At 33.6% G+C, this 27,307-nt stretch overlaps 2 protein-coding genes and 1 long non-coding RNA gene across 5 annotated transcripts in view; 1 reads left to right on the top strand and 2 right to left on the bottom strand.

Moving 5' to 3' along the window:
* Positions 1-12,005, bottom strand: part of Cdc27 (cell division cycle protein 27) — an 83,386-nt gene extending 71,381 nt beyond the window's left edge. For both annotated transcript variants that reach the window (XM_069845520.1, XM_069845521.1), the window contains exons 1-2: positions 11,851-12,005; positions 11,528-11,603 (exon numbers count right to left, since the gene is read on the bottom strand). In XM_069845520.1, coding sequence (XP_069701621.1) covers positions 11,528-11,603; positions 11,851-11,874 — 100 coding nt within the window. In that variant the 5' untranslated portion in view covers positions 11,875-12,005. The remainder of the gene's footprint in view (positions 1-11,527; positions 11,604-11,850) is intronic.
* A 43-nt stretch (positions 12,006-12,048) lies between these two features.
* The window catches only part of LOC138713431 (uncharacterized), a 39,850-nt gene continuing 24,591 nt past the window's right edge, over positions 12,049-27,307 (top strand). The window contains exon 1 of one of the 2 annotated variants that reach the window (XR_011335864.1): positions 12,049-12,136. This is a non-coding gene — a long non-coding RNA (uncharacterized lncRNA). The remainder of the gene's footprint in view (positions 12,137-27,307) is intronic. The other variant, XR_011335865.1, reaches the window with a different exon arrangement.
* Positions 22,358-27,307, bottom strand: part of LOC138713428 (zinc finger CCCH domain-containing protein 15 homolog) — a 46,752-nt gene continuing 41,802 nt past the window's right edge. Inside the window, exons 7-8 of the mRNA XM_069845522.1 lie at positions 27,020-27,155; positions 22,358-24,191 (exon numbers count right to left, since the gene is read on the bottom strand). Of these exons, the coding sequence (XP_069701623.1) occupies positions 24,070-24,191; positions 27,020-27,155 (258 nt within the window). The 3' untranslated portion in view covers positions 22,358-24,069. The remainder of the gene's footprint in view (positions 24,192-27,019; positions 27,156-27,307) is intronic.

The raw sequence follows: 27,307 nt of genomic DNA, 5'->3' as shown, positions 1-27,307 counted from the left end.
TAAGTCTTAGTTGGATGAAAAGGAGATTAAAAACGACAAAATTTCCCTGCAGTAAACAGTAATCCCCCATCCGCTATAAAATATTCTACACTAACTTCCACCACTTTTTTCTCTACAGGAAAAGCACTGATAGTTGTTGTTGTTATTATTATTATTATTATTATTAATAAGTGTGTCGCGATGTCATCGGCATTCAGTAGTGTGTGTCGTCAGTCAAAAAAGGTTGGGAACCACTGATCTACATTACCGTATATTATTTGTCTCATTTATTGTTCCAATGTTCTAATGTTTGTAATACTTCCTTGCTATTACTTATTCAATTCACTTATCACTTTTTATTGAAAATATTATAAATAATTCAATTCAATTTATAGCTACTTAGACCAGAGATTATTTTTGGCTTCATTCATTAAAGCTTTCTAGAGGTTCTTATCTTCACTTATGTCTTAATGGCCCCTCAGCAAGTGGAGATCGTTCCATTCATCACAACTGTGATCTATCAAGTGGCCTATTTCCTCTTGGATTCTTCTCCATTGCTTTTCTGAGGAGGTTTGTCTAGTTCTCAATGTGGTATAAACAATGATCACTAAAAATTACCTCTGATTATGTTCATCCACAGAGAGTAGTATCTTAAACATTCTTATCATCAATGTAAGGCAAATCTCTTACAAACATACCAATCCCAGTGTGCCACGAGAGTCCAAATCAAACAATATAGATCCACATCTTGCTATAATCATGTTAATGTTCTGCCGCTTACGAAATTTCATATTTAAACACATGGGCCTGCCAACTAAAATTGAAATCATCACTTGCCTTTCCGGCATTATGGGGAAAGTAAAGTGATGTTGCTACATAGATCCATGGCTCAGTAGTCAACATATACCCTGAATATAACAATAACCTTGATATAACAATACAACTTGCCAGAGGCCACAAATATCGTTATAGCCTATGGATGTTTGACTGTAATATGAATGAAGAAAAATTAAAGAATCTTCTTCAAAAATATCCACTATTGCATGACAAAAACAAAAGTACTATTATAATAATTATGCCTGTGATAATGCTTGAAGCAAAATAAGTTGATGGAAATACGAGATAAAAATTAAACTTTATTTTCATACACAATATGTATACTTACTTACTTATGGCTTTTAGAGAACCCAGAGGTTCATTGCCACCCTCACATAAGTCTGCCATTGGTCCCTATCCTCAGCAAGATTAATCCAGTCTCTACCATCAAATCCCACCTCCCTCAAATCCATTTTAATATTATCCTCCAATCTACTCATACGAAAATAAATATTAAATTTTGTTTCATCTTCCAGAAGATAATCAAATAAGGTGAACAATTTTCCGTGTGTATCTCTAGTTAAATATATATATATATATATATATATATATATATATATATATATATACACACATACATCATGAACTCAGTATTTCATTTTCTTGTTTTAGATATTTGTTTTTTTTTTCTTTTTCCTCCTGTTCACATCACTGTGCTGAAGTTATTATGTGATCAATTTAAACTGCAACATGCTTCAGTTTGGTCAGATTCCACTAGATGTGAGCAGCAGCAGACATTTCGATTCGATTGTGCTAAGTTGGAACAAATCTTAAGAATTAAGAAGAAACTATTCAGAAACCAACAATGAGAATGCTATGTTGATGAATTTGTGGCTCGAAATTCTAACTGAAGGAGCTTACTATGTCACCTGAATGTCATCTATTCACTTTTAAACCTACTCAAAAGAGATATCTCAAGATTTACTAAGTAGCTTCCAGAACACTGGATGTGACATAATGTACAGCTACTTAAAGAGTGCAAAGGGAAAATTTCTGACTTTGAAACTCGTCCAAAGTCTTATATGTGTAATAATCAAAGATGTGCATGTATTGTTGCTTAGTCAACTGTCCGAAGACAGGTCTGAACCTCACAAGTGATACCAAGAAGGCCAGGAGATAATGGGGTAGGATGGCCAGTTCCTTTCCCTCTCCACTGCATACATCGCCGACTAGCTACATATTGCACTAGTCAGAATTCAGATGCATACAAACAATTGTTCTTCCTCTGACACATGTTGTCAAGTGAGATGTATTGCCTGATAATAGATGTACATATCAGCCAGAACCTCAATCAGAGGATAATTTGCATGTATGTGATAAATAAACTAAAAATGGGAATCAATGAAGCTTTAGTTAGTTGAGAGGAGTCAGTGACTTCGTTGTTGAGTGCTCAGCATTTTAAAGAAAATAAAAACCAAACAAACCCAACCTAATAGACCTTAGTGCTCTATTATATCGCACACATTCAAGATTAACATGAATTACAGCTTAAGGGGGTTAAGTACAGCTTATAGCAATAAAATTTTGGAAATATTCAACATTTTTTTCCTCCATTACTGTATCTTGTACAATAATGAAAATCAATATGTGTAAAACACTGTCCTTCTGCTATATGAAAAAAATATTTTTAAGATTTAAAAAAATGATTTACTTTTTTTTTTTTTTTTTTTTCAAAATTCAGTTCCCTGTGCAGTGATGAAGCATTTCCCACATAACTAAAAAACATCCAACATCCTGTGATGAAATTTCTTGTATGTATTAATGCATGTCATATCTACAATATGATGCAAGATCATAATATTAGACACAAATCAAGTCATATATTGTGTAGAAATATAAGAAAATTATTTTCCGAATTACACACAAGTGACATTTTGACAGTTATTATACTTCATGTACACATTCTCTGATAACGAATATGAACAAAATCTATCAATTTTAGGATAGATCACTGTACATAGCTATACAGACAAGTCTAAAACCACTTTTTCGATAACAGAAATGCTAAAAATGTATAATCTCCGTGAAAATCTCGAAATAAACATTTTGCAATTTAGCTCTCTCTATACTCTGCATAATTCAAAAGTAAAATTATTGGGTTAACAATGAAGTTGAAGAAAATTCAAGAAAGATCTATCATCAACATGAGAGCTAAAGAACCTTTAAGATTATCCTAAATGTTCTAAATATAGGGAATGAATAAACACATTTCCTTTTGGTTGACAAGTCTTAAGTCTGTCTTGGATGGAACAATTTATGTGCAAGTACCATGGACAGAATGAGCGGTATGGGATGCTGAAATGTAAGTATACAAACATGGTCATATGCAATATCTAATGATTGACTGAAAATTTACATACAGCTCAGTTATTAGAGTGCTTAGCACTGACTAGCTCTAAACTAAAGCAAGCTACAGTAACCTAAGCTAACCTAGCCTACAGCATACTCATGATTTATAGGCCTATATAAATATATAATAATTTCATATGGCCACAAAAATTATCACATTGTTTGATTTCATGATACAAGATAGCATGCATTACTCATTCATAGTAGCAGAATAGGCACAAGTGACAACAGACGAAAAGAAAAACTCAGAAGTTGGCTCATACTGTACTATACAGCTCTTTCTGTCAAATCACTGGTAAATAAGATTATACTTTAGTAGATTGTATTGGACTGAAAATTTAGCCTCTTTATATATCAGCCTTATACAGGTAACTTCAAGATTGTTTTTCCCCATATAAATCTATCATCTTGTATATAATTTCTACATCAAATGTTGTTGTTAATGTTGTTGTTTTATAATGCCAGGCGTTTGACAAAGTCATTTGGCCACTTGCACTCCAATATTTTTCAAAGATATTGTCATGGTTAGCCACTGAAGCACAGATTCTGAGGTGTTCCGAATCCATTTCTTGATTTGAATTGCATTATGGGCAGTTAGGGGACTGATATATTCCAATTCTATGCAGGTGTTAGCCAACAGTCATGGCCTGTTGCCAATTTAAATGCAGCTACAGACGATTTGCGTGGTAAATAGAGAATTAACTGTAGATTAGGATGCAGAGAGTTCCATTTCTTCCCTTGAGATTGTGTTATCAAATTTTGTTTGTTGAAGTCTAAGTATGTAGATTTAATAAATCTTTTCATAGAATAATACGTAGATTTAGTAACAGGTCTGTAAGTAGCAGTACTGCCCTTCTTTGCTAAAGCATTGCATTCTCATTTCCCAGGATTCCACAATGGGATGGTATCCATTGGAATACAATTCTTTTACTAGTGTTATTAATTGAGAGAGCATTTTAGTTATTTCTGCTGTTTGAGATGAAGGTGTGTGTCTAGAGACTATTGATAGAATAGCTGCTTTGGAGTCTAACAATATAACTGCATTCTTAAATTTATTGATGTGGCATAGAAGATTCCTGAGACTTTCACTTATTGCAGTGATTTCTCTTCCAAAACTTGTTGTTCCATATCCAAGAGATCTATAATGTGAGAAGAGACAGCACGTAACACCTGCACCTGCAAATGTAGTAAACAAAGAAATCCACCATCTTCAGCGGAAGTAAAAGAATGAACTTCGAATTCAGTAGCAAGCCTGGTAGTTATTATTAGATCAATAAGACCAACTTGATTATTACAGATTCGAAACTATAGAGTGCAAAAAAAAATTACAACTGTATTTGTATCAATGAATACATTCTTATGCACAGATGAGTAACTTGATAACTAGTATGCCACAATTGTTGTCATTGTATAATGGCATGGCGATTATTTGATCTGCATCATTTTCTCCCTAGCTTTCCAATAAAGGCCAGCAATGTTGTCACTTGAAAGTCCAGTACACTTCTCTAGATGATCCTTATTTTGTACTGCTCCTGTATCCCTGCAGATGATGCATATATCTGATGGAGCATAGTTTATCCTGTACAGATGTTCAGCCACGCAGTCATCACCAGTTTTCATTCTAAAGAGCACCACTGCAGTCTTCCTGGGCATGCTTTGTATGTCCTCTCTGTGGTGTGTATTAGCATAAAACTTATCCTTCAATAAGCTGAATTGAATAGCTCTGTGTTCTTTGGTGAAGTGCTGTTGATCTGCTTATGAAGTTCTATTGTAGATGATAGTTTCAACTTTAGTGTAGCACCTTTTCTTTTTTTGCTAGTTGGCCTGCCTGCTCATTCCCTTACACTCCAACATATGCTGGAATATAATGGAGAATAACTCGGCCATGTCTTGCCTTTACTATTTTAATTAAATTTCTGATCTCCTGGATTCTGTGAGACTTCGTCTTTATAATTTGTAATGTTGTCAATTGCTGATTTCGATTCTGACTATTTTTTCTTAAGGTAGGGTCTGTACAAAATATTACATTGTGCAGAATCTCTGCAATATACACCAGCTTCTGCTTTGCTTCTGTTATTCCGTAAGGATTCCACAGTGAATATTCTCAACCACTCCTTCTCTGAATATCTTTCATGTATTGTTGCTATTACAATGGACTTCATTTCAAGAGGGAAAATTTTACAGTCCATACAAAAGAAACCAAATGACCTGGAAATTTACAAAACCCTGCCCAGACATGTTGAAACATTTTTAACAAGAGCCAGAACAGGTCACATTGTCACATAATTGTACCTACACTGATTTCACATTTCTGATAATCCTACTTGTCTGTAGTGTAATAATCATGATGAAGATCTGGAACACATTCTTCTACACTGTCCATTCATAAACAACAAAAGAAGTAAATTAAAATCATCAGTACCAGTTGCAGAAGACACAGCCCTGCAGTATATATTGACTACACCCCAACTATGGGTACTAGCAACAGGCATCTATAATGAACACCGATCAAAATATCCCTCATTTCTCATGAAAAACAAAAACTGAATAAACTACAGTGGATTATAGTGGACTTTATGATGTCAGGAAACAGCTGGATACATTAAGAAGATTGATTGGATTGACTGATTGATACAATGAAAGAAAGGTTTTGGTGCATTGATATTATTTTCAATCTCATTTGTTTTCAAAGTTGGACTATAGAAATAAATTAAATAGAACTGAAATATAATGTATATTTGTAAAGCCATAACTTCTGTTGGGAAATATAAAACACATTGAAAATTGATGACAGTGTTCCTTATGATAAGGGTATTATTCCTTGCAAATTTATCTGTGTGTTTCGGTTTCCTTCCAGAGTTAATGAATATGAACAATGTTCTGCATTGACAGCGTTTCTCTCACTGACAAACAGAAAGCAAGGTATATTTACTGGAATATTTATAAGTTGGTCACCCTGAATGTGTATATCATTACATATTGTGAATATTTAGTAAAAATATTGTCTTTCAAGATCGTTTATCAAACACCTGCTGCTTTAAAGGCACAACTTGAAGAAACAGATGTCCCTATCGCAGAAGAATTATCTGATGAAGACACTGAAAAATCTGAAATTGTACAGTTTGGTGAAGACTACAAGAATCTAATTGAAAAAAATTGAAGTCAAGATAGGGTCAGCTAAGTCACACGACAAAAATTAAATTAATTTCCTTGGTACCAAGGAGTTGGTCAGTGTCAAAGGTAGCTAAAGAATTGTCTGTTTCAAAATATGGTGTTAGAAAAGGAAAGTCACCAGCGTAGCTCAGTCAGCTAAGGCGCTTGCCTGCTGATCCGGAGTTGCGTTCGGGCACAGGTTCGATTCCCGCTTGGGCTTATTACCTGGTTGGGTTTTTTCCAAGGTTTTCCCCAACCATAAGGCAAATGTTAGGTAATCTATGGCGAATCCTCGGCTTCATATCGCCAAATATCATCTCGTTATCACCAATCCCATCAATGCTAAATAACCTCGTAGTTGATACAGCGTCGTTAAATAACCAAGTAAAATTAAAAAAAAAAATAGAAAAGGAAGGATGTTGAAAGCACAATATGGCATTCTTCCTGAGTTTCAGAAAAACAAAGGTCGTGCAATGCATGAAGCTCTTGCAAATCAAGTAAGACAGTTTTATAAAAATGATGAATATTCTCGAATATGTCCTGATAAGGACTATTTGTCTGTAAAAAAAAAATCCAGAGCCAAGGCACAAAGAACATAAACAAAAGAGGCTACTATAATGTAATTTACATGAACTATATGTTACATTTTGTGATAAATATCCTGCAACATCAATGGGGTTTTCTAAATTTGCAGAATTACGAACCAAAGAGTTCATTCTGGCTGGACCAAAAGGAACATGGTAATTAAAGTTGTTACCTCATGGAAAAAGTTTATTGATGATATTGTCGATAAGGTATGGACTCAGTCCTCCTCACTACTTTATTGCTAGGTACAAAGCTAAATACTTAGAAGATAAGAAGAAAACCATACAACATGAATGCCTGACAATTGTAGATTTTTCAAAAAAACTACTCCTTTATGGCTACCACTGGTCCTACAATAAAGTGACACTTCATCCTATAGTGCTATATTTGCATAGTAATAACAGCCCTGTACCATTGTTCTTTATCAGTGAATGTCTCTCTTATGACAAAACTACCTTTTTATAGATTTCAAAAGATAATGCTGAATTTATGTCAAGCAACTAGACAGCACCATCAGAAAAATTGTTTACTTCAGTGACAGAGCTGCTTCACAGAAAAAAAAAAAAAAAAAAAAAATTTCTTTGCTACAAGTCATGGAAAAGCTCATGTGATGCCATTGGTGGAACAACAAAACAACTTGTGGCAAGGCAAGTCTTCAGTGACCATACCAGAATCTAATTATAACATCTGAAGAATTTTTATTTTTATGTCTGGTAAGAAATAAGTTAAGTGAACTCTCATTATTGTCATCACAGGGGTATTTTTAATTGTATTTATTCATAACGAGATTTGAAATACTGATTTGTAATAGTTATTTCTCATCACAAATTATAAAAATAGGCAACAATATGTATTATTTCTTTAGTTATAAAGCTATAAATTATTATTTGTAAACAATGATACTTTATATCACCCTTACAACAGTAGAAAACTAACATTTTATGTAGGATGAGAAAATTACTAACTCCTGTAAATCCTGGAAAAACATGTTGAAAATTTAGCAATAACTTCTTCAAATTATGAGTAAACAATCACTAAAACTTCAAAATTTTCTGACTTTCCCAACCCATGGTCGAACCATTTATATTGAGTGACTTTTTATTGTAACAAAACGCAAATATTTAATTATTATAAAGATAGGACTTCAGTATTTTCACTCTATCTTTTATTAGGTATGAGATTTGAGTATCCACTTCATCTCCTGAAAGTTTCATTTAATTAGCCTATATACATTATTTTCTGACATATACATTTTTAATGTTTCTGGTGCGCAATTCCTACACAGCACAATCCACCTGCAGTTTACAATATTAAGATGGTCGTATTTCTGAAACCAATAAACACAGAGTAGAAAAACTTTGGATTTATTCATTATTCATACCATATTACACATACTTAAAATATCAACAAAATACGAATAGGCTTTAAAAATAAACCACCACACGTTCTTTGATAAATCTGATGATTTCACATGGAATGATTAAATATTTTATAATTCTCAATTTTAACAAATATCTTTTTGATCATCAGCACTGTGGTATTACTCATGTATGTTTTTATCACTCTAATTTCTGAGATAAAATCAATGCTTTCATTTTACATTCAGTTCTGATAGACAATTCTGCATAAAATTTTGCATAACAGTAACTGGTATAAGTAATTGGTGTAGTTCTTACAGCACCTGTAATCAATCTTAAGGAGTTATATTTTGGCCTGTGTCTTAATTTTGTTTTCAATGTTGATTTCGTACTAGTAACCACTTCACCACCATATAGTAAATTTGGTTTGATATGCATTTTACACTAAGTTGTGTTAAGCATTTTCATTGTATCTCCCCATTTAACCTCAGCTAGCCTTTTCAGAATTTTGTTTTGTTTATCATTTGTTGTACATGGTTTTTCATTGTAAGTTTCCTATCTAGCTGTATTCCTAGATATGTTGTGGTTTGAGCTTCTTGTAGTTGGTTGTCGTTAATTTTTAAATATATTTTCCTTGTTTCATGTTGCATAGTGAATATCTGGTATCGTGTTTTCTCAGTATTGATGTGCACGTTGTTGTTACAGGACCATTTCTCCAGACCTTCATTTACATCATTCATCCTGGCTGTCAGTTCAATATAAGCCTACAGACTTTTGTTTCGCTGATTGTTACATGATATCCAGACTACTTTATTATCATCTGTGAGCATGCCAACCTTTATCTGTCCAGTCTCGAGTGCTGTTACTATTTCATTAATGTATAGGGCATATATTGAATAGAATTGGACTTGACACTGCACCCTGGGCATAGGCCTATTTCAGTCAAATTTTGGAGTAAAAGCGTATTTGCTAATTGTTTTATGGATTTTTATGCCTAACATTGAAATAATATACAAAATCAACTGTTCTTAATATTTTAATTCATCCAGGTATCTTTGTAGAATAGCCTGAAAATTAGATAACAGACAAACTGAAATGGTTAACAATGGGCCTACAGTTTTCCCTATGTTGTCCTTCTTTAGGAAAGAATTCAATGGTGTATGTAATAATTTTATTTTAGTGACTAAGTTTATCTTTTTTTTTCTTTGCCAATAATTTACACAGTGTCCTGAAGCGAAATTCTAGATATCCAATCGTTTCTGAAATTTATGACAATATTTATAGAAACCAACAAAATATAGAGATAACAAGTCAAGAAAATCTATCAATTTTACTTTCAAGTACGATCCTGTTTCCAGTAAAAAAGATATTTTAGAGAAGCTAAAAGTCTTAAAAACTTGACAATTTGAAAATGTTTATAGTTATCCAGTGCAGTTCTACAGAAAAGTGATACTGTGATAAAACCTTTCAAGTTTTAGAAATGTGTAGTGGCCACTGCTAATGAATTATCAATGTGTGGCACATATTCTGTCAAATGTCAACATTTTTCTTTCGAATTTTGTAAGTTGAGATGCCTCTTAGTCGAGAAGACATTGCGAGAGCTGTTGAAATGGATGAGTATAGACGAAGGTCAGTATTCATTTTGCAGTTAATGCCATTGGTGCATCATCTGGAAGAGTCCAACACATCCTATGGTGATTCCATGAACTTGCTATCTACCAGAGATGATAAGAATCATACCATGGGAGGTCTACATCTGCCAGGGATGACAAGGTTTTGGTTCTCCATGTCTTATGAGACCACCACAGGCCCACAGTCCAGGCTATAAATCATCTCAAAGTGGGGAACATCACAGAGTGAGAGAACTGTTAGACAAAGACTCGGAAATCAATTTTACCTTAAAATCTTCAATTGCTCCACAGCTTACCCTCTAGCATAAGGCAGTGAGTTATAACACAGAATACACTTAACTGTGGACCAATGACCAATGTTGCTGTTGATGGATGAGTCGCGATTTTGCCTCATGGTCATCTGATGGTAGAGAGAGAGAGAGAGAGAGAGAGAGAGAGAGAGTACTGGTAGGGAGAAGACATGAGAAGCGATATTCACCTTGCAATTTCACCAAGAGAACATTGTTTGGAAGTGAGTCTGTCATGGTATGGGGCGGTATTAATTTGGAATCCAGACAGAGCTTGTTTTCTTCGATGGAGAAGCTCTGAATGTGTACCAATACATAATAGAAGTGTTAATATACCATGTAATCTCCTTCATTACCTTCATCTGCGAAAACTTGATTCTTATGCATGACAGTGCCTGTACCCACGCTGATTTTTGCATGATTGACTACTTTTGCTATGTTTATCAAGAAACCAATTCTGGACTAGCAGTAAGCATTCCAGACTTAAAACCTTTAACACCTATGGGATAGGCTCGCTATTGTCCGACATTGCAACTTCGAAACTGCAGGATGAAACCACATCGCTCAGGGAACATTGCAGGATCTAGCGATCAGCATGCTATAACGAATGGAGACAGTTATTGTCGCCAACAGCCAACATTAGAACACGATAAGCGCACTGTGACAGTTTCAATGCCATAAACATGTGTTAATGTAAGCTGTTGTCTCAGTAACTCCATAAAATGCATTAACTTACTCCAAATTTTACATAAATTACAACATTTTAAAACTGAAAATAAACTGCAAACGAAAAGAATTTTGATGACGGGAACAAAGTGTACAATATAGGCCTACACGATAAGTTCATTAAGCTTTTGTGAAAATGTAAGAGAATTAAAGCATAAGCTACAAAATATTAATAAGTTTATTACTTCTTTAGAAAATTAAGTGATCCATTTTTTCATCAGCCAGTGTACAATGCACCAAAGTTCTTCTACAACAAAAGCTAAATGAAAGAGGATTAGGAGCGAGGAGAAGACATTTAAAGCATGAGGAAACAAATGGGAACGAAACAGACATGGTAAGAGAATAATTTTTCTCTAATTACAATCTAGTTAATCTATATCTCATACGTATCAGTCTCCAAAGAAGCAATTAACACTTATGATGAAAGGCTATAGACATTAAATATATGTGTAAATAAGCTAATTCTTGAAAATTACATTTTAACCTAAATAATGCTTCCATGCAATATAAAAGAAACGAAAGAAGATTCAGTACTAATTCTATACTAACAGCAGCAATAGAATAATAATCACTTATCACTCACCCTCAGCACAGAGACGCTCAGCAAGAAATATTGCATCGGGATAAGCATAATGATTTAGGCAATGCCATATAGCTGCCTGAAATTCAAAGTAATAAAACTGAGTTGCAAATTTAATAAATATAGCCCTATATATCAAATACTTAAATACTCCAACTTTGCGCACATAATTTATTTACACAATACACAATAATAATGAAATTTCGCAACAAAATTATTAAGTTTTGACAATAAGAGGTTTTACAAACAACATTAGTTTGTCAAACTTCAGAACAGGCCTATCGTTTACCAAGCAACTCGGTTATTGAATAACGGCTTCTCCTTACCTGAACGGGCTCCTGGACTATCATTCTGTAATCTTAGATTAAATAAATAACCACAAATCACTTCAGTTTTGTTTAATACTCCAATTACATAAAATGAGGGCCAAACTTTCATTAGTGAACTAATATAATCTCCTACTAACGGCCACCATCTTGAAAGTTTCTACAGATGGCACTCTATGCATTTGAACTAAGTTTCCATCTAGCGGCATACAAAGAGGAATGAGACAATTGCCACTAGAATTTAATCCAGGAATATAGCAGGGACAGGGATACCAATATAACCAAGGTGATTAATAGAAAGTATATGTTGTTTCATTTGTAAATGTTCAGTCTTAAGCCATTCGGGAAAATTTTAGAACACGGATTGCACCTACCAAATTATGTCTTAAAATACTAAAAAGAGCAGATTTTCACTTTCGAAATCCCCAGAATTACCTCTGCGCTAGTTTTACCCAAATTGGAGGTATGTAGATCACCATCACAACAGGCATATCATAAACATTTTAATAAATTAATTAAACATCTTTGCTCTGAGGTTCAAAGTACACGAACCTGCCTAACTTTCACCAAGTGCCAAGTCATTTACATAGTTCATAAATTACGAATGGCTGGATAAACTCCAGAACATGGATTGCACCCTTTCCCTCTTACTTCAAAATTCCAACCTTGTGCACACAAAATAAATTATTGGCACTGAAAAGTGCCATTTCATAAATATAATGATGCGCATTCGACAAACGCAGACTAATCTGCTCTTTTTAGTATTTTAAGACATAATTTGGTAGGTGCAATCCGTGTTCTAAAATTTTCCCGACATTTTTTTGTGGCGACGCAGTTGATCGTAAATGCAAGACATAGCAAAAGTAAACCAACCAAACCTAACCTGTCACAGATTCATATGCAAGGTGTAGGGACATGCGCAATAGCTGTCGCTGGTGCCATTTGTACCGCGCCTTATCCCCACTCTCGCTACCGATTCCCCGCTCATGCCCAGCGACCAATCACTTTCGAGAACATCATTAAAAAATAAAGACTGGCGCATTCCACGCATCGTAATAAAAACACGTGTAAAATTAAGGCACAAGTAGAAATGTGCATTCGACGGTCCGCAGTAAAATGACACGAGTAGTAGGGATTTTATTGGACACTACTAAAATCAATTACCGATGTGGTATGTGGTGTGCATCTCCTTTTCTTTCCACCTTAACGAATCAACAGACAATGAAAGACACCCCTGCCATTTTTCTTTCGAGAGAATTGAATTGAATGTGAGGGAAATGGGAGGGGAAACTTTAAAAGGTACGCGAAAATGCGTCTTGCAAGTGAGTTCGGAGCTGAGAAAAACTAAATATGGGAGCTCCAAGCCTGTTGGCGACTTGTCTCACTCCAGGTTTCTCTGTTCGACTGAAGAAACTCTAGAAAATTTTGAATGGAAAAAAGCCGAAAATGGACGTAACCTTATAGCTACCACAAAAATGGGGGGGGGGGGAAGAGGCATAGGACGAATTGACTCCAGGATCGGAAGAAGTGCTGGAAGGTGTAAGTCTGCACATTGAAAGGTACTTTGTCCTTTTGTAGTGTGAGTGGAATCGAGTAAACTTGTTTGTGTAACATATGTGATGTTCGGAGATTAGACCAAGACCGCCAGAAGAAGTGCTGGTAGTTGTAAGTCTGCACATTGAAAGGTTCAGTGTGACCTCGGTCATGTAATGGAGTAATATATAAAAGCTAAGCCAATGCATCTATGTCGAAAATTTATGTATGGAAAAATACCGGAACTTTTATGGGGAAGGAGATGTAGGTCTGTGGCCTATTTCTTTTAGGGCTCATCCTGATATTTGTCTTAACGACACAGGATGAGCCATTTCTCGTCATTCCACAGTGAACATAAGTAGAATAATTTTCCATCATCTCATCTTGTTAGCTCAGATGCTTAGCATGCAGCGTCTTTACCGTTAGCGTGTTCGGTGGCAGGTTCGTCAGATCGAAACTCACCCTCGACAAAGTAATGGGGGGGGGGGGGAAGAGATAAGGAGCGAGAAAGAGAGGGAAAAAAGCACGTAGATTAAAGTTCTATTTTTCGTTATCAGATAGCATATTCCAACTTTCAGTTTTGCTCACTAGATGTCCAAAGTTTATGCAACATTCTAAATAATTGTGAAGAAAGATGAAATTAATAAGGTATGCAGTAAAAAGTTATGTAATTTGTTTCTTGCAGTTTTATTACTTTCAATCCATCTTATCACACTCTAGATACACTTATCTTAGTAAATCATTAGACATAAGTATGTTTAGAATCAATTATTGCTGAATTTACATCACATTAAAATACGTTATTTTATGGGCACTCTAAACATTGAAATTCTTTACATGTAAGCCCTTACAAGATTTATTGTTACCAGTGTTAACTCTTTTTACTGAAAGTTTCTAATTTCAGTTTTTACAAGATTCATGCAACAAAATTCTCGGTCACAATTTTGGTGTATGCAGGCTGTAAAATGAGGAAGTCAAACACAAAGGAAGCCAAGAATATGAATGCTACCAAGGGGCAGGAAAAAATTAACTATGACAGCAGCCTTCGACACACAAGCATTTTTGAATGGACATTTTAAACAAAGCATCTACGAGTAGGAAGGAGATAAAAGACAGAAATAAAAACTAAACAGCACTAACTCATGTTTCTTTGGAATATATTTTGTGGTTTTCGTGATAAAGGAGTCTTATTTCGTGCAAACAAACAAATTTCGCGATATTTTGCAGCTTTGCTTCACTTAATTATGATACTTGTAACTAAAAGGCTGAATATTGCTAAAAATGGCATTTTGAATGTCTTCACGTTTATTATTGTTATAAAGAAATCAGACTCTGATATTTACAGTAAAATAAAAAGTATCTAAAAATGATCTTGTGAAATTTTGTAATTTTCACCCCATAGCAATTCCTAGGTAAAATTCTGTAATGTACGTTTCTTTCCCTTTTTCTTACTGCACAGGTAATTGGATGAACCCAAAGACACTGTTTTCTACATTTATGATTTCCTTAAATAACACTGCAACACACTCATCTTTCTCAGCCATAGCTATGACTGAGCTAGAACCAAAAATAATTTCCCTTTTAGAAAAAGAAAGACATTGTAAATTGTTTTCGGTACAAGTAAGAATGCTTTTACTTTGGGGAAAAGCTCTTTTGGTCTACACCTGGTCTAAGGATAGTGACTGTATGCAGAAGCATCTGAGCTTTAGAATATTTGCAACGAAAGTAGAAATAATTAACTTCTCAGCAACAAAGGAGCTTGGGGAAATACTGGGCAGTTTATTTCATTTGTTGAACTTCAAGAAAGAAAAAAAAAATAGTTTTGAATTGATTCTGAGTTTATTGCCACTTCATCCTTTGATTTCAGATAAAGATCCATTAAAGATGTCAAATGATGAAACTACATGAAGTTATGCAGGAAGGTTTCTCCAAGATGCTATATATAAAGCTTTGTTCTTTTCCAGTGAAAGGCAGCTGAGAAAGAAAATCTGGAGCATTACTTATTGAATCATGTAGGCCTGATAATTTGTATTTTATACAGGCCTAGAGTAATATAACATTTTTAAATACTTTACACCATTTTTGTTTTTCATTACTTAAAAAAAAATGAAATTATTGCACTGAATTGTAGAAAGTAGTGAAATATAGTATAAAATATTATGTCAGTAAAGCAACTAAAATACATACAGTAGTTCACAACTGAGAACATGGGGTGAAGAATTTTTTTTTTTTTTTCTGGTTTCATTTTGCAAAATACTGCATCTGTAAATCATTCTCAATTCTTCCTTAGCCAAACCAAATTCATGGCATACATCAGCTTTCTTTATATCACTCTTACTTTGTTTTATTTATACATTAACTTTATCTTTAACACTTAAAACTTTTCTTTGCATCTTGCTCTATTGTACTATACAGGGCTTTCACTTAAAAACTTCCCAGTTTTCTCCAATTCTCGTGAGAAAATTCTTCTTTAAGTTTTGTTAGAGCAAAATTAAGGAATTCATCACTGTTAAACAGCCTTTCTTTGACGTATTCATCTCCAACACCTGAAATCAATTCCATTTTATTTATTTTAGACCAACTTTCCTGGAATTTCTTGAAAATTGGAATAACTGGCCCAGAAGACTTGGCAACTGTAGAATCGAACATACTCTTCAAAACAGTCTCACAGACATGATGCTTACATAGTAAATAGAATATATCTCCCTAATTTCTGCTTAAGTAATAAACAAGCACTTTGAAAACGACCTGTGTTGGTTGCCTATGTAACAAAATAGACCACTTGCACTTTTCCAGTCTTCTAAAACCAGTAATTCCTTCGAGTAGCTGAAGTTATGATCACTGGAAGCCTATTTTATCCTTGCTGGTAACGGCCAAAAGAATTTTTCCATTTCACTACAGGCTTCCACTCAGTACTATTCAACATGAATTATCTCCAATTAATTTTAATCATCTAAATACACTTCCTCCCGGTTGAGTAAACAGAAAATCTCTACCTAATGTTTTTAGAAACCAGATAATTTAATAGTTTTCCTCCAACCTCACTCCCACCACAAACAAACCTAAATCACAAACTTAACCCTGTAATAAAACTCTCTATTTGTTAAAAGATGCACCGCCACTTACCTTTGTCGGATTGACTTCAAACGTCACACGATTTTTATTTTATTTTATTTCTACTACAGTAGAACTTGGTTATAACGACATCCAAGGGACCTTAAAATCTTGTGAGCATTTACGCAATAAATACAGGCCCACTGAATTTTGATGGGGAAATTAATGACCTGAAGTGCTTTCACTTAGGCACAGGGTCCTTTTATGTGCTGTACATATATGATACGGGCCTCCCAGCTTTACCATTGTCTTCTGAATGAGTCAAGCTAAGAATTTCTGTCATCCTCGAAATTCCATTCTCCTCAGTCAGGCTGGAATCTGCAAACCTCGGATCCAATGGCTACCATGACCACCACTAGACTATCAAGGGAGACATAATTTATGATACAAACTCAATGCAGTTCGGCATACTGAAGTACAAAATAGATACAGTCAATACCAGACATACTATATTTACTCGGCTATAATATCCCCTTACTTTTTGAAAGTCAAAGTACAAATTCAGCAGGAATGAGATTCTTCAGATCAATAGCTGACTACACAAAATTTAAGAAAAAATACCAATATCCAAGAAGATTAATTACAAAGAAAAGCACTGAATGATATAAAAACAGACTTGTGACAACATACAGACAGGTGACGGAAATCAGAGTCCCTGAACTAACCTTAAAACACCAACCTAAACTCAGAAGAAACCTTGGTAGAGCAAAGAAGAGATGGACCAAACAATATGGAGACGAAATAGATTAAATAGTCCAAACTGTGAAAAAGAAGAAATACAAAAGTTTATAATAATTGTGATTTAATTAAATATCTATATTATGTGGCACAAAACACTAAAATAACGCATTTTAATCCCCTCCCAAACCAAGTGATTTTATGAAGTTTGCACCTATAACACCCTCCCTAAATGAGGAGCATTTTTGCTAAACTCGATAGAGGCAAAATTTTGCGAAAATGAGTTATATATCACAATCATATGATGTTTAGCTTCTGCATCACCCTATGCAGTCAGATTTTGCATAACTCGATTCATATCGTACACAGAGGATGGAGAAGTCGTAGAGTTTTTTGCAAAACTCTATAGATGCAAGCATATAGTTATTACAAAACCCGATAGATGACCGACTGTACAAAAAAAAAAAAACAAGCAACAAGAAATTGTATTCAATAATGCAAGAGGAGAATCCAAGCATCATCAAAATTTGTTTCGACATAGAACAAAATCAACCTTATCAAAACTTACTGTCAGTGAAATATTTTATTGTAGGCAAGTCTGGTTTTACAACCTATGTATAATGATCCACAAGAATATGCAGGAGAAGGAAAATATTTCATTCTACACTTGGCTAGAAACAGTCAAACAGGGGATGCAATCAAGTGGCTTCTGCTTTATTGCATTTCCTTAATGAGCTAGAAAATAAGTTCTCAGATGTTGGACCCTCTACTATCCATTTATTCTCTGATTCGTGTTCAGACCAAAACAAGAATTGCATTGTAATGTCCATGCTGATAGTTTCTTGAAAAGAGCTGAGTATTCTCTTCGATCCTTCACTTCTTTCCAGTCTGTGGTCAAAGTTACATTGCTCCAGATAGAGTCTTTGGAAGAATAGAGAAAGATCTCAGAAAACGAGAGAGCATTCTCTCACCTCAGAAATACCATCAAATACTGGAGAATCATGGCAAAGTTAAAATTCTAAAAGCTGACTGGGAAGCACATGATTTGAAAACAAGTGCAAAGAAAGTTCTTAAAACTAAACTTCCATTTCAAATGACAGCTTCAGTGTGTTATTTCCTACAACAAAGATCGATGCAACAACAGACGAAATGTTGTTGTTGTTTTCTAATGCCAGGCATTAGACAATGAAGTCATTTGACCTCTTGCATTTTTCAAAGATATTATCATGATCAGCCACTGAAGCACAGATTTTGAGATGTTCCGAATCCATTTCTTGGTTTGAGTTGCACAATGGACAGTTAGGGGACTGATATATTCCAATTCTATGCAGGTGTTTGGCCAAACAATCATGGCCTGTTGCCAATCTAAATGCAGCTACAGACGATTTTCGTGGTAAATCGGGAATTAACTGTGGATTTTGATGCAGAGAGTTCCAGTTTTTCCCTTGGGATTGTGTTATCAAATTTTGTTTGTTGAAGTCTAAGTATGTAGATTTAATAAATCTTTTCACAGAGTAATACGTAGATTTAGTAACAGGTCTGTAAGTAGCAGTGCTGCCCTTCTTTGCTAAAGCATCCGCATTCTCATTTCCCAGGATTCCACAATGGGATGGTATCCATTGGAATACAATTCTTTTATTGAGTGATATTAGTTGAGAGAGCATTTTAGTTATTTCTGCTGTTCGAGATGAAGGTGTGTGTTTAGAGACTATTGATAGAATAGCTGCTTTGGAGTCTGACAATATAACTGCATTCCTAAATTTATTGATGTGGCATAGAAGATTCCTGAGACTTTCCCTTATTGCAATGATTTCACCATCAAAACTTGTTGTTCCATATCCAAGAAATCTATAAAGTGAGAAGAGACAGCACGTAACACCTGCACTGGCACCTTGTTCTCTGGAGATCAAGGACCCGTCGGTGTATAAATGAAGCCAGTTTTGTGGAGGGTACCTAATATTAATTGTCTCTAAAGACAATTGTTTTAGTATTTCAGTGTTTACTTCTGATTTCAGTATTTCTTCTGTTAAATTTAGATTATATTCTATATTTAATAGAGTTAAAGGGTTTGGTTTAATTTGTAACTTTTCTTTTAAATTCGGGATATTGATTTTCTGTTTTAATTCTTGAACAATGGATATGAAACTTTTTTGAGTTTTCAATCTACAGAGAGGACTGTATGAATGCCAATTGTTTCCTGGTAATCTGATAAGTTTTTCATATTGAATCAGTGCTTTTTCTTCTATTGTCATTTTGATGCTGTTAATGTTAGTGAGGAATCTCATAGAATCTATTGGAGTTGTTTTGATTCCACCAGTAATGAGTCTGAGAGCTTGGTTTTGAACATATTCTATTTCGTTTATGAAAGGTGAAGTAGTCAAAATTTCTCTAGCAGTATGTCAGCACTGGCTGTATAAACATTTTGTATGTAGTGTTCAAAGTATTCCTAGAGCATCCCCATTTCTTTCCTGCTAGTCTTTTTAGAAGGGAGAATCTTTTACGAGCTTTTTCAGAAATGTATTTCAAATGGTTGCTCCATGTTAACTTACTATCGAAAATAACTCCAAGATATTTGGATTCATAAGTCCTAGGAAGGTGTTGGCCATTGTATTGGATACTGAATTCTCTTTCTTTTTTACCGAGTGAAAATATTTGGTAGTTACTTTTGCTTAAATTGAGTGTCATCAAATTTGATTTATTCCATTCATGTAGTTGATTTAGAGCTTTAAGAGCAGAATTTTGAATTTTGTCTCTATGTCTGTAAGATCCGGAAGTCCACAAAACTATATCATCTGCAAATAGTGCTGTTTTCATGTTTGATTCCTCTAATAGGGAGGGTAAGTCATTTATATAAATATTGAATAAAGTTGTGCTGAGGACAGCGCCCTGAGGTAGACCTCGATATGTTTGTCTGTAACTAGAAAGTGAGTTATTGAATTTAGTGGCAATGAATCGTTCACTAAGGAATTCTGATATCCATCTGAACATATTGCTGGAGATACCTAATTTCTGGAGTTTTAGTAATAATTTATTTCTCCAAACAGAGTCATATGCTAACTGAAAGTCAATAAATATTGCCAAGGTATCTTCTTTCTTGTTAAAACTGTCTTTTATTTCTTGGCCGAGGCGTTTGACTTGTTCATTGGTAGAATGTAGTTGTCGAAAGCCAGCTTGTCGTGGTGATAAAAGATTTTGGGATTCTAAATACCAAGTTAATCTGTTGGAGATCATGGACTCCATGGTTTTTGCTATCATGCTTAATAGTGCTATTGGTCGATAACTATTAACATCATGAGCAGGTTTCTCTTTTTTGTGAATTGGTACAATGATTGCTTTTTTCCAAGCTGCAGGAATTGAGGTGTTCCATGATGAATTGAAAATGGATAAAAGTACAGACTTGGCTTTTTCCCCCAGATGTTTAAAAAATTCGGAATGAATGTTGTCGGGGCCAGGAGATTTCTTGGTTTTTAAATTTTGTATAGCTATATTTAATTCTTTGGAAGTAAAATTTTGATGAAATATTTCAGGTTTTGTACTAGTAATATTGTTATTATTTTTATGTAATTCTCTTTTGATAAATTTGTCAGTTTTTTGGTATTGGGATGTAATCTGTGAGAGTTTGAGTAGTGTTTATTAAATGCGTTTGCTATATCTCTACTATCTGTTAGTGTTTTGTTATTATGAATAATAGGTTGGCTAGTATTTTCCTGTGTATTGGAAATATTTTTCAGAAATTTATATGTTTTAGCGCTATCGGTTCTGTAATTAATATTTTCAATAAATTTATTAAAACTGTTCTTTTTTGCTGTTATGATTGCTTTTTTAAGAATGGCAGTCTTTTTCCTCCAATCTTGAGTATCTTCTGGTGTTTTGCTATGTTCTGCTTTGGTTCTTGCTTTATCTCTATCTTGTTTCAATAAAGTCAGGTTTTCTGTCCAGAATGGGGTGTATTTTTTTTGGTTTGCCTCGTGGAATGTGCTTTTTTGCAATTTTAAGAAGGGATTCACCGAAATATTTGTTCAATCTATCTGAGTTTGTATTTTCCATTAGTGGTGTGTTGACCTTGAGGTGTTTGTCGAGTTCTGTTGTAAATAGTTTCCAATTCACTTTCTTAAAGTTCCATGTTGTTTTGTTATTGTAGGGTTCTTTTCTTCGGTTTTGGTGGAGATGGATAGAAGCAATGACTCTATGGCCAGATCCAGGGTCTTCAATTATTTTTTTCTTGGTTTCGTGATGGATATCTGATGTTACTAGTAATAAGTCTGGATTTGTACCAGAACCAGAATAATGAATGAAAGTAGGGGGATCTTCTTTTCTGTAGACAAGTTCTGCGGTTGTAGTATTTAGGAGGTCCATGATCATTTTTCCAGGTTGGTTTACATTATTGTAGCCCCAAAGTTGGGAGTGGGCGTTAAAGTCACCAATTATGATAGTTTTAGGTTGTATATCAAACAAAGTTAGATCAAGGGGATTATTAGGTGTAACTGTGTCTGTTTAACAAACTTTCACAGCTGTATCTGTAGAGATTTCAGTCTTCAAAGATAGTTTCAAAATATGCAACAAAGAAATATTGCAGGCGTCTGTATTATAAAAAATTAACATGGTCACCAGAAAAAAGTAAGGATGTTTTGAAACTCATGAAATTTTTCCAAGTACCCCATGAGGCAAAACTGTTCTACAAAGAGATGGAATATGTTCAAGTAACATAGGGAAGATTTCGTATATTATATAAGTAAAATTAATTATAGAATACATGTAATTTGTGTTCATTATGTAACTTTTTATTTGTATCTATCTAGTTTTGCAAAAGCTTCGATTTTTTGAAGATAATAAATTTGGTTATGTGATTAAAATTATTCAATGGCTTACATGTTATTTCAAAGATATCCTGGAATAGAAAAACATATCCTAATATTATATCTCCAGCCCATAACATAAATGTGTATACAATAAAACTCGTTTTCTGAGAAAAGCAGTTTTGTGTATCTATCGAGTTTAGCAAAAACGCTCCTCAATTTTGGAAGTTTTTACAGCCGAGTAAACACAGTAACACTCTCGTTGAAGCCTTAATTTATGGATTAGAAAACATGTAACAGCATGATGATGTGGAAACTTCAACATGGAATGTTTCTTTTGGATTCAATCACAGAATGTTATTCAGTGTCAAAAAATAATAAACAAATAAAATTCAACAGCATATATTTGCAGCATGAACTGCAACAAAACATTGAGACATACAATTTATAAACTACTCCCTTACCGAACAGTTAAAAAAAAATTCTGTTTCTACTCAGAACATTTCTTTTACTCACACTTTAGCAATTCTTTACATCTTTTATTACGTGTATAATGTAATATGTATAAACTGTGATTTTTACTTTTATACCTTGAATGACAATTACATCTTGTTAGAAAAATAATTTTTTTATGACAATGACATTATTTTTACTTATTTCTGAAGTAATGAAACTAAAGTAATCTACACAAGTTTAAAGCATTAGTTATAAAATTAAGTTCATTTCATACTCATCTCGATTTTACACAACTAATGTGAGTACTGAAGGCCATATACAATTAGAGAAAATCCTGTGTATGGCATTTCCTGCAAGATCAGAATCTTCTATAAAATAAATTAAAAGGAATAAAGATATGAACTAATGTAAATATCAATTTACAATGTGTCTTCACTACCATGTGGGGTAATGAATATGCTTTCTAGGTGTCCTCATTTGAGAAAAGGAATTCTTCACAACATCTGGCCAGCAAGTAGGAAGGCCTTAGTTAATAACAAACCAAACAATATGACTTCACTTTCAGAGTGGATTATCGGTATTTGAAAAACGTGAGAAATATTTATAGAAACAAACTGGAAATCCACAATAACATTATGACGTACTATTAAATAAACCTTATTATTTTACATTTTCAAACACAGTATATAAAATAAATTTATAATCATAATTATTGGCACATCATAACATCAAGATGGAGTTGGTAAGAATAAACAGAATAAGTTACATAGTGATTATGTAATGGTAGCTAAGTTCTGTTACAAAAATGGCAAAAGCAGACTTACGCAGTTGTATCAGCAAAATAAAAATACGGAGGAGGATAAGGTTGTTTAGGACAGAACATAACCCAGGCGAGACTGGTTATGTGTACTCCCAGGTCACTGTTTTATACCATTCAACTCGATCATTTCATTAATCTCTAGGGCTCTGTATACAGATTATTTCTGCAACCCACAAGCTTCCCATGCTTTTTTTATTTTATAGAAAGAAAAGAAAAACATTCCACATACAAAATAATAAACCACTCTTAAAAGATAAACTGAATTTAATTAAATCTAAAATAATTTACTCAAATTAACATTTGCAATAAAATTATCACCAGAGAGAATAAAAAATAATAAAAACCAATAGTAATTTAAGATTATCTGTCTGCATTTATGTAATAGTTCATTAAGTGTTAAATTTTATTTTCTGTTGTAAATAAATTTCTTCCACCCTCCAATTCCAAGCTAATCTTCTTATCAATTTGTATTCAGTATATTTTTTTAATACTTTCTATAGTACTACTTTTTCCATTAATTAATAACTACAAAGTTTTAACGACATTTGTTTCATACAAAGTCAGTATTACTTGAAGTAAATAGTATTTAAACATGGTACAATGTTGTTGATATTACGTAAATGGATCAATAACGAGCTGTAATGTTCAAACTTTTTAAATTGTGTAATTTCAATTTCTGTCCTTGGATGAAATTAACACTTAATGTCTTTGAAACACGGGATGTTAATAATTTAAACACTGTAATTATATGCATAATTTTTTCACAAGTACACACCCTACAGCTGATGTACAACCAAGACCAGACTTGGCTTGTCACCAGGGTCACTGGTCCAAATCTAGATCATCCAATGCTTCATCTAATTCATCTAAATCTTCATCATCATCAATAAACAGATTTTCATTGATAGGAACAGCTGCTGCTCCTTCCCCGCCTCCATCTGGAGCTGTCAATTAAAATAAACAATTATTATAAGAGTATATAACACTTTGTACATAGATACATTGACTAAGGTTATAATGTATTTACTGAACTCTTTGTGAAATTCAGGATTTGGGTAGTAGACTGTTTTCTGAAGAAAGCAGAGAAACGACTGACCATGCATAACTAGGGACGTGATTTTGTAGTGCTTATTTTATCAAGATTTCGTGGAAATATAAAGGTTTGGGTTAATATTTCGTGAAAATATCAGTTAGGACACGGCATACAAAATTAATATTATGTACAACAGCATGTAAAAATCCAGTTACTAATTTTAATCATTACAAATTTTCCTAATACTTTGAATACTATGACATAATAAATGTCTTTCCTAAAATTTATTTATTTATTCTGACAGAGTTAAGGCCATGAGGTATTCTCTTTCACACTACCAGAAGTGAAATATGCATACAAATAATAACAGTAATAATACTAATAGTAATACTTAAATATAAATTATTGTTTTGCAGATTGAAGAGCTTACATATAATGAAATATTTACTAAACATGATGTGTAATTAAGTAATTTATGATTTATATCCTAAGTCTGCATTATGATAAACCTAAATGACAATTTATATAAACACAGAATAACCTATAAAAATTGGCTACATAATTCAAAAATCAATTCTATATAAAAGTATATAATTTGAATTCTAAATGTAAACTGATTAACTATTTGGCAATGCTGACATGACGAGGTAAGGAATTCCATATGTGAGAAACAGTGAAATAGAATGGATAGAAAAAGGTACGATGACAAGGAGTGGATAATAAGGTTTGATGTTGACTCCTTAACATTGTGAGGTATTCAAAGTGAGTTATCATACATTTTGGGCCTACTTCCAATCACTTCTTAACAGTAGTTTACACATATTTGGAAAGAGTATTGAAAAGTACTCTCAGTAATCCACAAACCAGGTCAAGTTCAATCTGATTCCAAGCAGCAAATCTTATACCAGTTTACAGCACTTAGCTATCCTGCTCTTGAATATTAAAAGTTGAGAATAGTTTCAACATTCTCTTTGTTCTCTGCACAGATTGTAGAATCACTGTTTACAGCTTCAGGAGACAACCATATTTAATTTTCTATTTTATTTCTAAGTATTATCTGTTTGTTTTCGCGAGTTTTTGTGGTGGGGAGGGAACCCATTTTTTTCAAGCACTAACTTCGTGACGAGGCAATTTCGTTGAAATCATTAGACTTCATGACATTTTGCAGATAAATGTCATTCATTTTATAAATTAACTTTATGAGATTTGTGTGTCTTCCCCCCCCCCCCCCCCGAATACAATTAAGTTTTCAAACATTTAGGGTACAGTCAACTCTGGTTATAATGAACCTCTGAGGACCAGCATATTTCATTCACTATATCCAAGGTGTCTGTTTTTATACTACTGACGTTGCTATACATACAGTATTAATGCCCGTTTGGGTCAGATCACATTCAATATCAGTACTAATGTTCACTTTATCTTCCAACTTAAACACTTTAGGCTTTGACATCCTGATGTTCACAGATCGAAACTTGAATCTCATCTGGCCATGTAGGTAGTAGGCACTGACCGATTTCGCACCTCTTCCCTGTGGAGGTATGCTTCTGTGTACTCGATCTTGGAATTTCCCCAGGTTCACTTTTACAAAGATGCAGAAGGAAGGGTTGTGGACCATTATACTGTAATCCTTCTTCTATTTACCTTTTGGTCATCACTCTACTTCCTTTTACAAAAGAAAACACTTTCTCTTCCTATTCTTCTAATAACCTCTTTTAAAGGAGTCAGAACTAATCCTTCCTTTATCCCTCACTGCGTCCACTATTCTCTTTAACATGTTTCAAGCTGTCCAGGAAGCTGAACAAATCCTTTGTCTTTCAATGCACTTAAGGAGTAGAAGGTTTGAGATTTTGTTCTGAATATATTCTTGGAAGTTTATAGGAGAAAGGGTTTCCTAAATTACCATTTCGGCCATTTTAAAAATAAATTTCTAGGGGAAGTTCTAGTTTTAGGTTCACTATAACCGAAGTGAAGGTTCACTATAAACGGAAATATTAATGTACTTTTTAATGTATGCGGATCGGGACCAACAATTTAGGTTCACTATATCCAGAGCTGACTGTATTTTGTTAATACTACGAAATCACACGTCTATGCATGACATATATGAACTGTATACTGAGTGTATTAAAAAGAAATATTTTTCCAGTTATGAAAAACTGTTACATATTGTAAATAATAAATTAAAATACATTCAGGTGTAAATGCAGGCTATGGAAAAGAAATCACACTTTCCAGGTTTTAGAAAGTTTACAAGCCATAAGAATGAATGAGAATTAATTATAAAAATTTCCTGTAATTAAAAGAAAACGTAAGGTGGTGGTGGTGATAATAATAGTAGTAGAAATAATAATAATAATAATAATAATAATAATAATAATAATAATAATAATAATAATAATAATAAAACGAACAAGAAGAAATTCTAGAGATGGACATGTCCCTGCACTTAATATCAATTGCCCCTGCAACAGTCTTTTGTGAAATACAAATTTATTAATTACTATACTATTTATTTGTATATTATATTTATTTGTCCGTACTTTATTGTTGCTGGCTTAAACAGTGAGCATATCATGTGTACATGTTTATCCTCCACCATTCTTGGGAGTATTTCTTAAAATTTATTTAAATATTTTTAATTACGTACTAAATTTTCAAGCATAGCATTCAGTATTATTTTTTTAAGCTTGAAATATTCTGAATATTCAGATAAATGGTGTAAAAGGAATAACATACCTAGTGAGTTTATTTCACCATTTGTGGTGCTATGATCAGTTTCTTTGCTTTTCAAGCGGTCCTCAGAAGCTTGAGTTCCAGTTCCATCAGCTTCCTGGGCTTCGAAAGCCAATTCATCCAATTGAATCTCACGATACTGCCACAAACATAACAACAGTAATAACAATTACAATAGTAATAAATCAATATTTAATATGTATTTTTGCTATAAATAATATATATTTTTTTGTAATATTTAAAAAAAATAATAATGAAGTCACAGGTTACAAATGATGGTAAACCCAAGTA

Source organism: Periplaneta americana, chromosome 14 (genome assembly GCF_040183065.1).
Source record: "Periplaneta americana isolate PAMFEO1 chromosome 14, P.americana_PAMFEO1_priV1, whole genome shotgun sequence".
Taxonomy (NCBI): domain Eukaryota; kingdom Metazoa; phylum Arthropoda; class Insecta; order Blattodea; family Blattidae; genus Periplaneta; species Periplaneta americana.
The sequence above is the reverse complement of the archived record's forward strand: the minus strand, read 5'-3'. Positions and strand labels throughout refer to the sequence as shown.